This window comes from Sapajus apella, unplaced genomic scaffold, assembly GCF_009761245.1.
Source record: "Sapajus apella isolate SASKATOON/1434 unplaced genomic scaffold, GSC_monkey_1.0 scaffold137, whole genome shotgun sequence".
NCBI lineage: Eukaryota > Metazoa > Chordata > Mammalia > Primates > Cebidae > Sapajus > Sapajus apella.
The window spans coordinates 851,178-866,738 of record NW_022437077.1 but is presented as its reverse complement, the minus strand read 5'-3'; the positions used below and the strand labels follow the sequence as shown (position 1 = coordinate 866,738).

The 15,561-nt window shown below is 41.9% G+C and overlaps 1 protein-coding gene and 1 pseudogene across 2 annotated transcripts; both read right to left on the bottom strand.

Moving 5' to 3' along the window:
* Positions 1–21: 21 nt before the first annotated feature.
* LOC116540217 (zinc finger protein 37A-like) lies at positions 22–10,704 on the bottom strand. 2 transcript variants are annotated; one of them, XM_032263615.1, is made up of 5 exons: positions 7,322–10,704; positions 5,783–6,023; positions 4,225–4,283; positions 1,553–1,679; positions 22–1,272 (listed from the first exon to the last, which is right to left on the bottom strand). In XM_032263615.1, the coding sequence occupies exons 3-5, from the start codon at positions 4,237–4,239 to the stop codon at positions 1,076–1,078; spliced, it is 339 nt and encodes a 112-aa protein (XP_032119506.1). In that variant the 5' UTR covers positions 4,240–4,283; positions 5,783–6,023; positions 7,322–10,704; the 3' UTR covers positions 22–1,075. The 2 variants fall into 2 exon arrangements, with proteins under 2 accessions (XP_032119506.1, XP_032119507.1); XM_032263616.1 differs by lacking the exon at positions 7,322–10,704 and having other exon boundaries at positions 5,783–7,287.
* A 272-nt stretch (positions 10,705–10,976) lies between these two features.
* Positions 10,977–12,852, bottom strand: LOC116540256 (annotated as a pseudogene).
* Between the last annotated feature and the right edge of the window lie 2,709 nt (positions 12,853–15,561).

Below are 15,561 nucleotides of genomic sequence, written 5' to 3'. Positions count from 1 at the left end.
AAATTATATATATATATATAAAGGATTTCAGCTGCCTTAGCATTTCAGCTGTCTCCAACTTCCAGTGAAAATTGAGTTGACATTTTGTTTTGTATTTTCCTTGTGGTTTTTGGTTACTTTTCAGGAAAAGATGAGGCAATGCTGAACTCTACACTTCCACCTGCATGTTGAATCTCACTCTTTTCTTCTTGAAACACCTTGTTCATGCTCTCCTGGTTCTCCCTCTACCATGCTGGATGGTCCTCCTCAGTCTCTCTTGCTAGAGATTTGTGTTTTCCTGACTTGAAAATGTAGTGCTTAAAGGTATAGGCTTTGCCATATTCTCTTACATATTATCTCACTCAGGGAAACGGAAAGTCTTACCAGGCCTATAAAGCTCTCTCCCCAGCTAACTCTCTAACCTTATCTGCTTCTTCTCCTCACCGGACTTCTTCTAGTCCACTGATTTCCCTGCTGTTCTCTAATTACACCAAACACACTCTTTTCTCAGGATCTTTACACCCGCTATTCCCCTGGTCTGGAAATTGCTCCGATAATCCATGGCTTGCTCCATCCCTTCACTGAAAACTCTATTCCACTGTTCCTATTTAAATGTTCGCCTCTATAAAGAGGCTTCTTCTGACTTCCCTTGCTAAAACAATACTCTCTAGGAGTCTCTGTCTCTTTCATCTGATTTTTTCCTCATGTTGATTACTACATGGCTTATTATGTATTTATTTGCTGACTGAATCTACTGACAGGAGTAGAGATGTTGCTTCTCTATTCTCTGTGCTTAGAATGTGACTGGCACATAGCAGGTCCAGAATAAATATTTGTCAAATAAAGGAATGCATGAAAAAATGCATGTTAGGTACCAGAGAGAAAGTGAACGATGGCCATTGTTGGACAGAGAGAAAAAAAGACAGAAAGGTCTAGGATGAGGAATATAGCAACTGGATTCTACAAAAACCAAGAAAGTCTCTTCCTAAAAGTCAGACAGAAAAACAAAAAACCTTTATATATGAGAATATTTGAAGGCTTGATATTAAAGGTATGGTGGTCATCTTTTTCCATTACTTCTAAAAGCCTGGAGCCTCTAAAAGAGATTTCTAAAATATATTTCAAAGATTCTAACACCTGGACTGGCCACTTGGGATCTAATTTCCCCCAGCTTCTTTATATCTGACTTCAACTCACCTGAGTGGCTCTGACTTGGTGGTTCTCTCTTTAATATCCATGGTTCGTCTCCTTGCTTCAACTTGACTATCAGCTCAGGTTTGGTAACACAGTGCCCTGTTATGGGAAATGACATGAGACTTGGAGAAGTTGCTTAGGATTCGGGCTCTCTGAAGGACAAGAAGGGAGAAGCTCTAGAAGCTACACAATAGTGGTGTCCAAATGTGCTTCATCAAAGTAGGTTGTTTCACCAGGGAAGTAAGAATACAATAATCTTCAAAGTACCCTCAAAGAGTCTTGACTCCCAAAAACATAAAATTCATCACTCTCTACAATGATTTGGTTCCTAAGATAGGAAATGCATGCTGTTTGGAGTTGCATGGGAAGCTGGGCTTACCCAGTGATACCAGGTGCCTGTAGTTCTCCAGCATCACGTCCCTGTACAGGAGCCTCTGGGCAGGGTCCAGCAGCTGCCATTCCTTCTGGGTGAAGTACACAGATACATCCTCGAACAGCACTGAGCCCTGTAACGGTCCAATCCTACTCCATCAGAAGTGCTCAAGACTCAATGGCATGAGAAATATATATGGGAACCAATCCCTACCATATTCTCTGTTAAAAGTTTACCAGAAAATGTTATAAAGGCTGTCTGACATGTACCTTCCTTCAGGTACATTTTATGGGGGAACAGAAACCATAATAGAAATACTAGGCCTTTATGCTTATTTACAAATCCACTTATTAATTCATAAAACAACTGGAGTTTCCTCTACATGCCTGGAACTGTTCTAGTTGCAGAGGAGACTAAGGCAAAGAAGACACTGGTCCTGTTTTTAATGCTCTTCAGACTGTTGAAGAGACTTTCCATACAAACACACACATGAAACAATGAATTATGGAAGCCATGAAAACAATGTGTGGTCAAGGTAGAAGGAGGTCACAAAGCGGGAAAAAATTAATCCTCAGGTTATTCTTCATCAAGGAGGGTAAGATTTAATTGCACACAAGCAGTGAGTTTTGTGTGAACACGGGGCAACGGCATAAGCCAAGGTGAGGATCATGAACACACGCCTCAAATGAAAGGAATTAACAAGGTAGTACAGGGGATAGAAGAATCAGGTTGGGGACTTGGGAGATAAAGAACAATAGAGGTGCTCTGTGGTCAGACAGAGGGATTTTAGACTTTCTCCTATAGACCAGTGGCCTCCAAAATATTTAGTCGCTCGGTAAAAATCTGAGCATCCCTCGGTGTATTTATAAATTATTTATATACACCACTCTCAGCCACTCACCAAAAGTAAAGCTTAACAACTTTCTTAGTTTTGTTTTAGATGCAAAACAAAGTTACATGGATATTCCAGTACTTTCTTTCCATGCACCATCTGATTGTCTTGCGCAGTTCTCTAGAGTACACGCCTCTACTTAGGAGATAAGTAATGTAAACAAATTTATATTTTGAAATTAATGCTCTGGGGGCAGAGTGGACAATGCTTTGAGGCAGTGGTTCTCAACTAGTGGCAATTTTATGTGGAAGCATGTTTTGTTGCCATGATTGAGAGGGGTGGGGTTGGGATCTAGTGAGTAGAGGCCAGAGATACCACTAAACATCCTACAATGTACAGGGCAGCCCCTACAACAACAAATTACCTGGCCCAAAGTGTCAATGGTCAAGGTCAGGAAACTCAGTTTTAAAGGGAAGTTAGAGAGGAAGATAGTAGACTAGTGTGAGAGAGACCATCTGTCTTCATGTAGCAGCAGTGGGGACTGAGAAGCCCGAACTGATTCTGCACGGAATTAACTAGATGTTGTTATACAGTGAAGGGCAAATGGAGCATTGTTCTCAGGTTATCATGAGAGCAGCTGGGCTGATGCTGGTGCCATGCACTAGGATTGCCAAAACAGGAGAAAGAATTGGGCGGAGAAAGAGACCGAGAGAGAGAGAGAGAGAGAGAGAGAGAGAGAGAAGCCTGGGACATGTTATACTTAAGATACCTGTGAAACATATAGGTGAACACGTCCAGTAACAGTTGCATATAAGGTCTTACAGATCAGGAGAGAGAGCTAGTATAATGATAAATCTTTGGGCCAGGCACAGGGACTCATGCCTGTAATTCCAGCACTTTGGGAGGCCGAGGCTGGTGGATCATTTGAGGCCAGGAGTTTGAGACCAGCCTGCCAAGATGGTGAAACCCTCTCTCTACTAAAAATATAAAAATTAGCCAGGTCTGGTGGCAGGTGCCTATAATCCCAGCTACTTGGGAGGCTGAGGCAGGAGAATTGCTTGAATCTGGGAGGCAGAGGTTGCAGTGAGCTGAGATCACTCCACTGCACTCCAGCCTGGGCGACAGAGTGAGTCCATCTCGAAAGAAAGAAGAAAGAAGAGAGAGAGAGAGAGACAGAGAGAGAGAGAGAGAGAGAGAAAGACCCAAAGAAGTCACTGAAATCTGTTTTGCCCTCAGTAAAAATTACCTAATTCATAATGTGGTTGTCAGAATTATATGAGCTAATCCAAGTAAGGAATTTAACAGTGACTGGAACATAATATGCAGATCTAAATTGTACATAATAGTAAAGCTGATCAACTATTATAATTTTGGCACTTTATCTTCAAACTTGTAACAATAAAAATGACCAAAAAGTGTATATTCTAATACAAATTATTATTGTTCCAGTAGCTGGAAGGTGTGGTGTAATAGTTAGCAAAGGATTCAAAAAATAGTTATCACATTAAAAAAAGAAAGTGAAAAAGAAAAGTATTTAGATGATTTCTGAAATGACAGAAGAGTGTATCTTGTTTACGTATACTATTGATGAAAAAAATTCTGATGTTGACAGAAAAACATGTTGAACATATCAACAGTAATCAATGATAATCAAAAACAGAATAAAGATAAAATGTGGACTTTCAAAAACACTGGAAGAGAGAAAAAGAAGGTAAGATAATAATGCAGGAAAAAGTCAGGAAGTGAAAAAATGAAGAAAAAAATGGCCAAAAAATCATGGTTACTAAAAATGCAAAGTACCTCTTCAGTTTCACTGGAAGAACTGAATAATAAGTAAATAATTCACCTGGGATGTGTTCATTTTCTTCTGATCCTGGAAAAGTTTAGAGAACTGTGGAGGCAGAGCTGTAGGAGGGAGAAGGAGCAAAGAAATAATGAGCAATCTGCTCTACTTTGAAGGTCTTCTTAGCACATGCCTAGAAATTCACATATATCTGCTGGCAAATTGCTGAACCATGGGAAAATTTCTTTTGACCCTTCAGAAGTGGCAGGTAGAAGTTTCCAGAGGGGACTCTTATAACCCTGATATAACCACTGGAAGCTAAGACAGTCAGGGTTTTCACTGGGGAAAGCAAATATTTGTTTCTTACAAACCTCCTTGGATATAGTAGCAGAAAAATATAAGCCACACAAAATCCAACTAAAGAGGCCTGGTGAAACAATCATGTTACAACAAAGGATGAGATATCATGCCATCTGTCCTATTACCACACATATTACGGACTGAATTTTTTGATGTCTGATTGATTGATATTTTACTTTACAATTATCCAGCAGAGGCAGGTAGTAATGGGGAAAGTGTACACACGTGTGTGTGTGTGTGTGTGTGTGTGTGTGTGTGTGTGTGTGTTGGGGGGGTGGTATATAGATGAAATAAAATTGTCCAATGCTGGAGCTGTAACAAGCACCTGGGAGTCATTTTATCATTTGACTTTTGTATGTTGTGAATATTTCCATAATAAAAAGTGTAAGAAATGATATAGCAAAAACCTTACCAAGGTGTGCTCATTTACTTTTCAACTTATATTTTAAATTCCTTGAGGTTAAAGAATTAACGGGAACCTGTGACAACAAAAGTACTTGTGCTTTAAGGGAGTCTATTTAAAAAAGGAAAATGTTTGTTCTCCTCTGGTTTCAGTGTCTCCAAATATTTTTTTTTACTAAGAAACTTGTTTTGACTTAACTGAGACAGGTGGACAATGGCCTAGGAGTCAGGGGACTTGGTTGGGTTCTTTTTCTGGTTCTGCCACTAACATATAATGCAAGACTAGATTACAATAATCTAGTTATAATAATATTAAGATACTGGCAATACTTGTAGTTACTACATAACAGGACTTGTTCTAAGTACTTTGTAGGTCTTCTTTCATTTAATCTTTAAAATAAAGCCAAGTATTGCTACTATTATGACTTCCATTTCATAGAAGAGGAAACCGAGGAGAAGACTGAGCAATGCGGTGGAGCTGGGCTTTGAACCCGTGCAGTCCGGCCCCAGAAGCTATGCACTTAAGCACCGTGTTAATATTTTTCACTTTTAAAATGAGGCACATTGACATAACCCCTGAAAAGCTTCCCTGTACTCCTATAAAGTCAAGAGTAGGTAATGGGTAGCATGTCCCTAAACTCCAGATGTGCGATGGGCGGGGTTTGAGGGCTCTGCAGAATCTAGGAAGAGGGCTGGAGCATTAGGGGCATGGGAGGAGTTTCCGAGAGAAGTGGTGATAGTATTTTCCCCATCTGTCCTCACCTGGGTGTTCCTCCTCCCCCGCAGCCGGCCTCCTGCCCACCATCCTCAGCCCAGCTCACCATCCTCAGCCTAGCTCACCATCCTCGGCCCAGCTCACCTCTGTCCTTTGACAGCTGGCCCACACCTTCGCTGACCAACGGTTCTTGGCAACCTCTGAGATGCTGAGTTATTCAGGGCGGAAGAATCGGGAATTGCTTCAAGAGCAAGCACTTAGAGATCTGCCTATTTTCCAGATGTCCTTGGTGCAGCTGTGTGCATTTTATCAGAGAGGGTGGGGACCTCCCAGGTGGGATTCCTGCTTCTGATGTCCCCTCCTCACAGAAGCAGGGTGACCCTGGCTGGGGGGAAGGGGGAATAAATTCAGATAACTGGGACCTTCAGCCGGGTTCCAGCTCTCCATTGGAGTTCACCATCTCCTACAACAGCGGCTTTCAGTGTGGACCCCAGACGAGCAGCATCAGCATCACCTGGGAACTAAATAGAAAGGCAGATTCTTGGGCATCTCCCCAGACTCACTGAATCAGAAGCCCTGGGGGTGGGACTCAGTCGTGGGGTGGGGTTAACAGGACCTCCAGGTGATGCTGATGCTTATACGAGTTTGAGAACCACTGCCTGCAAATCTCCCTTGGGAGCCTGAGAACTGCGGAGGGCACAGAGAGATGGACTTTGAGGCGCCCAGAGGCCTCAGTTATACAGTATCCCGAGGGTTCTGCAGAGAGACCAAGAAATCTCCAAGAGCCTTAAGGAAAGGCTCAGTCCCTGCACACTCCAGTTGGCACGTAAAGACATGCCACTCTGCTAAGTGCTGTGAAGCATTCGATTTGGAAACAAAACCGTTTGAGGCTTGTATCTCAGATCTGTCACTTGCAAACCATGTACCTTCACCTCCTGAGTCTCGGTTTTCTTCTCAGTTAAAATGGAATGGGTAACACCCACTTTACAGAGTGTCTTTGATAATCAAATGATACATCGAGTGAAAAGAACAGCAGGAAAGGCAGGCCACATTTCCAGAGTGCTTAGAAAATGCCAGGACCTGTGCGCAGTGCTTTCCAGGTGCTCTCTTGTTCAACACTCAGAACGACCCTGAAGCAGGTTTTAGAAATAACTGCATTTTACAGATGGGGAAACTGAGTCTTAGAGGTTGGGTTCATCACTGTGTTCACAGCGATCCAGTGACAGAGCTAGGATGTGAACTCGTCTTACTTTCAAACTCAGGCTCTGCAATCAGCTTACAAGGTAGGAATGACAATATAGCATAAAGTAAATGTAAGAATTGTTCTCATCCCCTCTGGAGTCGTGGGTCTGGCCAGCTGATGAATGGTTGCCCAGGGAACCTGCGAATTTGAGGAGCTTCTGGAAACAGCTCTTTAACATGTGAATGCCTTTTCCTGGAGCCCCCTTTTCTGACGGGAAACCTGTGCCCCCTTCCCTTATCTTCTTTGTGGAAACTGCAGATCCGCAGCGGGCCTCCTCCTCTGTCTCTGGCTTTCTTGACGGACAGATGCAAGGCAGACTCGGGAACAAGCGCCATAGGGTCTTAACCCGCGTGGGATTTGAGCAAGTTTTTGCTTCCACAGGCTGTGAACACAAACCTACCCCAAGCCCCGCAAAGCAACCCTCCAAGCTAGGCTCTCACCTGCAGAGCACATCTTTCGTGAAGGACCTGATCGCTGAGTTACGCGTAGACACGGAGGCTCCACGCTGATCCGAGACTGGAGTAAGGAACAATGAGGAAGAACTGCACATGCGCAGACGGGGCTGCCAAGGACCGGTCCCCGGGGCGCTCCTGGGACGATCCATCAAATTCCAGACTCTGTTTCCCACAAGTCTCCGCGCCCCCTTCCTTAGGGAATGTCTGAAGAGTTTCTGGCTTATTTGGGGGATTTGTAGTCCAAAGTCATCTCTACTTTTGTTTGGAGCCCTAATTCCTCATAACCCACCAGGTAGGGGATTTGAACGCTCTCCACCTACAATCAGTGTCACTTCAGACGCAAAGCTACAGTGAGAAGAAGGAAAGGTGTTTGCCAACTGCACATCTGAAAACAAAATTAATGAAAGCCAAGCAACATAGAATATTTACAGAAAATAAAGCCAAGCAGCAAGTAAAAGATCGTTAATCACGACCAGCAAGTTTTTTTCCCCAGAATGCAAATACCTCCTCCACTGAAACTGAATTTCAGAAGTAAAAACCTCACATAATGGCAAATACACATAAATCAAAGGAAAACTTAATCTAAGAAGTACACTCATAATCTCCCTTCCAGGGATGACCATGGTCAATGTTAGGTGATATTTTTATTGAAATGGGACTCCAAAATCTCAATGAGTTATTTGGGTCTTTTCATTGAACATGTTGTTAATAATATCGTTGCTCTTTTAAACTTTTTATTTTGAAATATTTTAAACTTACAGAAAACTTTCAGGGATGATTCATTCTGGATGATCATCTGTAAATCATTTACTGAGATTCACCAACGGCAAATATCTGACTCCTTGCCTTTTGCCTACTCATCCTCATCACCAGTTGAGAGGGATTTGTGCAAGTTACAAATATGAACTGTCACCCCTACAACTTTAGCATATATCTCCTAGAACAAGGGCATGTTTTAAACATAACCACTACACAATGATCAAACCCAATAACTGAAACAGATATAACAGTATTATCTAAAATCTAGACCATATTCAAATTTTACCCATTGTTATAATAATATCCTTCATATTTTTTTTTCCTGATTCAGGAGTCAATTGAGGATCATTTTTACATAGAGTTGTCATGTTATTTAGACCCCTTTAATCTAGTTCCTTGGCCTCTCTCTGTCTTTCAAGACATTGTTAATTTTGAAGAGGACGCAACAGTTGTTTTGAAGAATGTTCCTTCATTTGGGTTTGTCTGATTGTTGCCTCACAATTTGATTCAGGTTATACATTTCTTGGCAGGAATCCTACATAAGGAATGTTATGCTCTTCTTGCTATATCATGCTAGGTCAGTGTGATAATGTCAGTTTATCCCATTTTTGATAAAACAAATTTTTTGCACAACTCTCCCTTATTAATCTACCCTTTTGGTAACAATGTATTGATCTCAAATCTAGCACAGATAGCAGAAAGATATAAAGTACCATAGACTTTGTATTGATTCAAGTTGGAAGATAACTTTTACACTAAAATTAACACATACTGAAGAGATAAAAAGTTCTCAAAGTTTACACACATATAGAAATGAAAAATGAATAAAATTTTTAATTAAGGATTATTACATTTCAAATTATTTAAAGGGAAGCATACTTTCAAACACCCTAGGAACAAGCCACTCAGCATTATGTAACCTTGGAAGAACTCTGAAACAGTATTTTTCCACCAGCAAACCAAAACATGCACCAATTGGCAATAGACAGATGCATGTCTTCTTACTAAGAAATGGATAGTACACAAATGCATATTTACTGCATAATTTTACTTCACGTGAATAACTGCTAAACATGACAACATACAAAGTAATGGTAAATAATTAAAAGCTTAATGAATAAGATAAATAAATTGAAACTAAGAAGTGCAAAACTAAAATGGTAATAGAAAAATAAAGAATTTAATAAAACACTGTTAGAAGAATAACAAAATACTCTTCTGAATACCTGCTATGAAATTATCTATACCCATGAAGAATAGGCATTTTCCAACACTATAATTGGTACTTGTGGTCATATTCCATAACAGATACTGAAAACTATCATCTGTAAAAAATTTGTTTTTGGTTTTACTTGGGAAATGTGTTTCGTACAAAAGGGCGGTTGCAAAATACAGAGACTTTGGCAACTGTTAGTATAAACTGCACCATTTTGCAAGCCCCCCGCCATTTCACAGAGCTTGGTCAAAGTGAAACACTCTATAGGGGTTCAGGTCCTGAGAAACAATCTTATCATACCTTGCTGGGCAAAGGCTCAACTGAAGAGACATCCCTATCATATCCTGCTGGGCAAAGGTCCAAGGAACATCTTATCACATTCCACTGGAAAAGGGGCCAAACCGTTTGACTATAGGTACATCTTATCAGTAACCTGCCAGACAGCAAGCCAGATGGCCCAGACCCCTCCTGCCCATACCCATAAGTACCCCAGCCTGTAAGTGGTGCTGGGCTCTGGCTTTAAGCTGATCCCCCATCCCTGCAGGTTTTTGCAATATACCTGTGTTGATGTTGAGCACCCCCTCTCTGTGTGTCCTTCTTTAATCCTCACCTTCCCTTCAAAACCTAACAACAACAATTACTTGGTTTTTGCTTAAAGTTAAAGAATGAGTGGGATCCGAGGAATCACATGGTAGACCAGGAGCATGTCCAAGTTATTTTCAGGAAACAGAGCAACTTGTACAACGGCAAAATTTCCAACAGAAATTCTTTTAATAACTTAGCTTGTCTCAGGGATTACCATCTCCCCCTTCGGTAGAAAAGTGTGACTTATTACTGTAGGCCAATTACTCCACTACAGTAAACATCTTAGAATGTAGTTTTGAATCACATCTGTTTACCTGAAAGCTCAGAGGTAGAATCAGGCAAATACCCACAAAAACAAACACAAAAAACTCAACAACAAAACACCTCGAATGAGGACAAAGGTTTTTTCAAAAAGTGCCTGGACTAGAAAACCTAGATTGTAAAACCGTGAATACAATTCTGTATCCAAGCCCCAGTTTGTGTTAATATGTAGGATAACCAGATAGTTTTAACTCTATGGCTAACCCCATTTCTTTATTTATGCAGACAGACAGAGCTAGTACTGACATATTAACAGCTGCTTTGTCCTTTAAGATCTATCTGCCACACAGGACTTAAACCACTAAGCCAAGTTTCTCTGCTAAGGCTAAGAATACTGCATCTATGCAGGGATGAGAAGCTTATTACTTACTTACATTCATACACACCAAACTCTTGGGAGTCAACTTCCAACTCTGCATTAATTTTATGCCCTCTATCTTTTATTTGCATTCTTTTTCAATTTTCCTATCACACAACACATGATAGGGCTGGGTGCGGTGGCTCACGCCTGTAATCCCAGCAATTTGGGAGGCCAAGGTGGGTGGATCACCTGAGGTCAGGAGTTCAACACCAGCCTGGCCAACGTGGTGAAACCTCGTCTCTACTAAAAATACAACAATTAACCAGGCGTGGTGGTGCATGCCTATAGTCCCAGCTACTTGGGAGGCTGAGGCAGGAGAATTGCTTGAACCCGGGAGAGGGAGGTTGCAGTGAGCTGAGATCGTGCCACTGCACTCCAGCCTGGGAGCCTGGGTGGCAGAGTAAGACTCAACCTCAAAACAAAAATAAAAGCAAAAACAAAAAACAAACAACGACAACAAAAAACCACAGCAGAAATCTCAACACATTCCCACCTGATTCTGGTTACCCAGTAGTATCACTGGTGTACAATTAAGCAAGAGACAAAAACCACAGAGCAAGTGGACAGGGTGGGGATTACAGGGTAGGGGACAGATATGAAAACACAGATGTGCAGATTTCAGCAGAAACCTCAGGGATCCGCATCCTGCGTTGGGGCAGAAGGCTCTTAGCAAGTGTGAGTCCCTTCACCCGTCACTCCTATCCTTGGACCCCAAAGCAGGGTCACAGCTTTTACTTTCAAACTTACGGTCCTTAAAATGACTGTGTGAAGAGTCCATAAACACAATCTGATTGAAAACAGATGACACCACACACCTACACGAACTGTCTGACCATTAAATTCATGTTTCAAAACACTAACTTCAGGATTTATTTTTGAAACTTTTTTCAACAGAGAAAATAACACACTCCTTGGGGAAAGGTCACAAATTGAGAAGACAAGCCCTGGGTAAAAATTATTAAGACAGCACTGGAGCTGATAGACCTGCCTAGGAGAGAAACACGGGCACTGTCACACCACCACAGGGGACAGCTGCTGTCTGAGGTCAGCAGTCCAATTCACACGCCAGGCAAGGCTGCTATTGAGCCAAGTCATAAAAATCCTCCAGATCATCATGGAACAAGTCCCACTCATTTTCAAAGTCTGTCAGTTCATCATCGTCATCTGCAGCCAAAAGCATAAGCAACGTCTCACCCAGCTCAGAGGTGACAACCTCTTCTTTATTGTTGTCAGAGGGGTCATTGTTATCTCTTTCTTCCAGAAATGTTTCCTTCACTGGGCCCAGTATCTGCTTGCATGTCTCTGTGTATCCTTTCTATGGCCATCAGGGTAGTAAAAACACTTTCCTCTAGATGGGCAGCTCCCCCATCCTTCATCAAAATCCCTGCACACCTGGCTGCTCACTGCCTCCTTGTCTTTCTGGATGTGTTTCTGCTTCTCTTCTTTCTCCCACCCAGTACTCACTGGGAATGACAAAGTGTGATCCAGCATTCTGGATAGGACACTATAATCTTGCTCTCAAATAGCTTAGTGCCCTTCCACTTGTAAATACACTTGAGATAGGAGGTAGGCATGGCTGCAGCTGGAGAGGATCCCAAAACCAAGCTCACTGGGCCTGCCTTTCTCACAGACCACCTCGATGAAGACCCCACACATCGTATCCTTGCTGCATTGCACAGCAAGTGAGAGCTCCGTTTCCTTCTCATGGGCCTCAGGGCAAGATCTTTATATGTTGTGGTCCCTGGGCAGCATCCATTGGATGTCGGATCTGCAGTTCACATAGTCACATGACTCTGTGGCGATACACACAGCTCTACCCATTTCCACCCCTCCCACTGCAGCCTAAGGGCAAAACGGCTTCTTTATCACAAGCTGTTTGTTCTTTCTTTGATTTTCCCTTGGTCAATGCAGAAAGGGGCAGTGCAGCTGCAGTAGAGTTGGCCAAGAACAAACTCAACAGCATCCACCCAGTCCTCTGAACCTGTTCCTACAGTTGCAAAGTTTGAATTTGACTCAGCTTCACTTGTATTCATTTCAACAAATGGCCCAACTATGGAAGAGACTTGAGGAAGCAGCAAGGGATGGTTTTGTAGTTAGATCTGTAGCAGGTGCTTCTTCCCGTTTCAGTGGCTTGCTGTGTTCACATCGACAGCAATCTCCATAAACACAGCACCCTCGTTGAAAATACTTGCCAGAGAGGGAATGCAAGTAGCAACCATTATCTCCTTCCTTACAAATTCCATGCACAAAATACCTGCAGGTGACCTGTTTGGTTCAGCCATTGCTGCAGCTGCTGCCACTCCTTCTTCCCACCCCCAGGGCCGGGGATGGGGTGGTGACCATGGGACAGGGGTGGGATAGCTGATGTCGCAGGTCCTGCTCCTGATATTGTGGCTGTTGTTCTAGGGGCTGCAGCCCCCTACGGTTACCGTTTATCCAACACACCCATTTTCAGTAAAAATTAACTTTGATCCCACGGTTAAGAGGATGTATAGGCCAATGTACTTTTGTTGTATTGGACCGAGCGTAGAAAGTTAGCACCAAGACAAAAGTATGCCAGATTGCAGGGTCATTTATTATGCCGGCGACCACAGAGGACTCACGTCTCTCCAACCTGTGGCGTCAAAAGGAGGGTGCCAAGACTTTTTATACCCGAAAAACCACCTTGGGAGTAAGGGTGAGGAGTGGGGATGGGGATGAAAAGGTTTTGGACATTCCAAGGGCTAGGGGATTCTGTGATTCACCTCCTGGGTGGAGATGAGGGCGGGGGTCTCCGGACATTCCAAGGGCCAGGGGACTTTTGTCATTCTGTTTGTTACTTCAGTGGTTTACAGAAGTCAAGATAAGCATTTGTTTACACACAGATCTTAGTTATCCTGGGCTGCTTGTTTTAGTTATTACTAAATAAAGCAAAGGCTAGCAATTCTGGCACAATATCACACTTTTATATCAATTGTTTTTTTCTGCTGATGATTATATGATAATAATAACTTTAAAATGGTAAGGTCCAGTTAAGCATAGTGCCTCAGGCTTATAATCCCAGTGCTTTGGGAAGCCAAGGCAGGAGGATCACGCAAGCCCAGGAGTTTGAGAGCATCCTGGGCTACACAAAATGACCCCATCTCAAAAAATTAAAAAATTGGCTGGGCATGGTGGTGCTCACCTGTAGTCCCAGTTACTCAGGAAACTGAGGTAGGAGAATCACTTGAGTCTGAGTGGTCCAGGCTGTAGTAAGCTATGATCGTGCCACCACACTCCAGCCTGGACAAGACAGTGAGAACCCATCTCAAAAAAAAAAAAAGAATAAACTATGATAAAGGTGGAATTTCTGGGGAAGGGGAGAAAATCATGTTAGGAAACAGAGGTGGTGGCGGGGAGTGCGAGATTATCTGTCTAGCACATACACCCTATAACACATAAATTGCATGTAGACTTTGGCTTAACATTTTTAACAGTAAACCAGAAGGAATCTAGAGGAAAATAGAAAAGAATTTTCTTATCTAATCTCTAGGTAAGCATAGCAAGCCATCAAAGGCAGTGGCCACAAAAGAAATGACTGCCGAATTTTACTCTAGACAAATTTAAAATCTTACTTTTAGAAAAAAAAATAAAAACACACTTAGAAAATACATTTGGTAAGTATATGAAAGAAATGGTTTGTTGACTTCATTTAATTATCTCTTACACATTTATAGGAAGATTACACTACCATAAAAATGATCTATGAAAATGAAGGGCAAGTAATAAAAGGGAAATGCAAATGAAGAAAAAATGTGTGAAAACAGTCCATAAACTACAAATTAAAAATGCAAATGTTAGCCGGGCGCGGTGGCTCACGCCTGTAATCCCAGCACTTTGGGAGGCCGATGCGGGTGGATCACGAGGTCAAGAGATCGAGACCATCCTGGTCAACATAGTGAAACCCCGTCTCTACTAAAAATACAAAAAATTAGCTGGGCATGGTGGCGCGTGCCTGTAATCCCAGCTACTCAGGAGGCTGAGGCAGGAGAATTGCCTGAACCCAGGAGGCGGAGGTTGCGGTGAGCCGAGATCGCGCCATTGCACTCCAGCCTGGGTAACAAGAGTAAACCCCCTCTCAAAAAAAAAAAAAAAAAAAAAAAAGCAAATGTTTATTATTTATTTATTTTTTTGAGACAAGGTCTTGCTCTGTTGCCCAGGCTTGAGTGCAGTGGTGAGATCTAAGCTCATTGCAACCTCCACCTCCTGAGTTCATGCGATTCTTCTGCCTTAGCCTCCCGAGTAGCTGAGATTACAGGCACATGCCACCATGCCTGGATAATTTTTATACTTTTAGTAGAAATGGGGTTTCATCATTTTGGCCAGCCTGGTCTTAAACTCCTGACCTCAGGTGATCTGTCCGCCATAGCCTCACAAAGTGTTGGGATTAGATGCCTGAGCCACCACACCCAGCCAATAATGCAAATGTTTAAATACACTTTTTGGCCTTTATAGCTGGCAAAGATTATAAAGAAAAATGATATCCAGGATGGGTATCAGTTTGGGGAAATGTTAATTTTCATAATACTTTAGAATATAATTTCTAAAATTATATTTGTTGGAGACCATGCCACACCAAGATTTAAAAGGAGCATGCGCTTTAATATAGCAATTCTATTTCTATTAATGTGACCTAAGGAAGTAGTTACCCAAAGATACGTGTGTAGGTACATTTCTCACAGTTCATGTTAATAGCAATACATTGTAAAAAATCTAAATGTGAAAAAAGGATAAAATAACTTGTAGGGATCTATAAGGAGAGATGTTAGATACCCACTAAAAATTATAATGCAAGTGACTTCCTGCTGGCAAGGATAAAAAAGAAAAAATATATAATGCAGGGATATTCTAAGTGACATGGGTGGAGTTTACAATATTTTTAAATAAAAGGTACTTTACACACAAAAATAAGGCATTGATCTTTTTTTTTGTAAAAATAATGCATATTTCTTTTTTTTTTTTTTT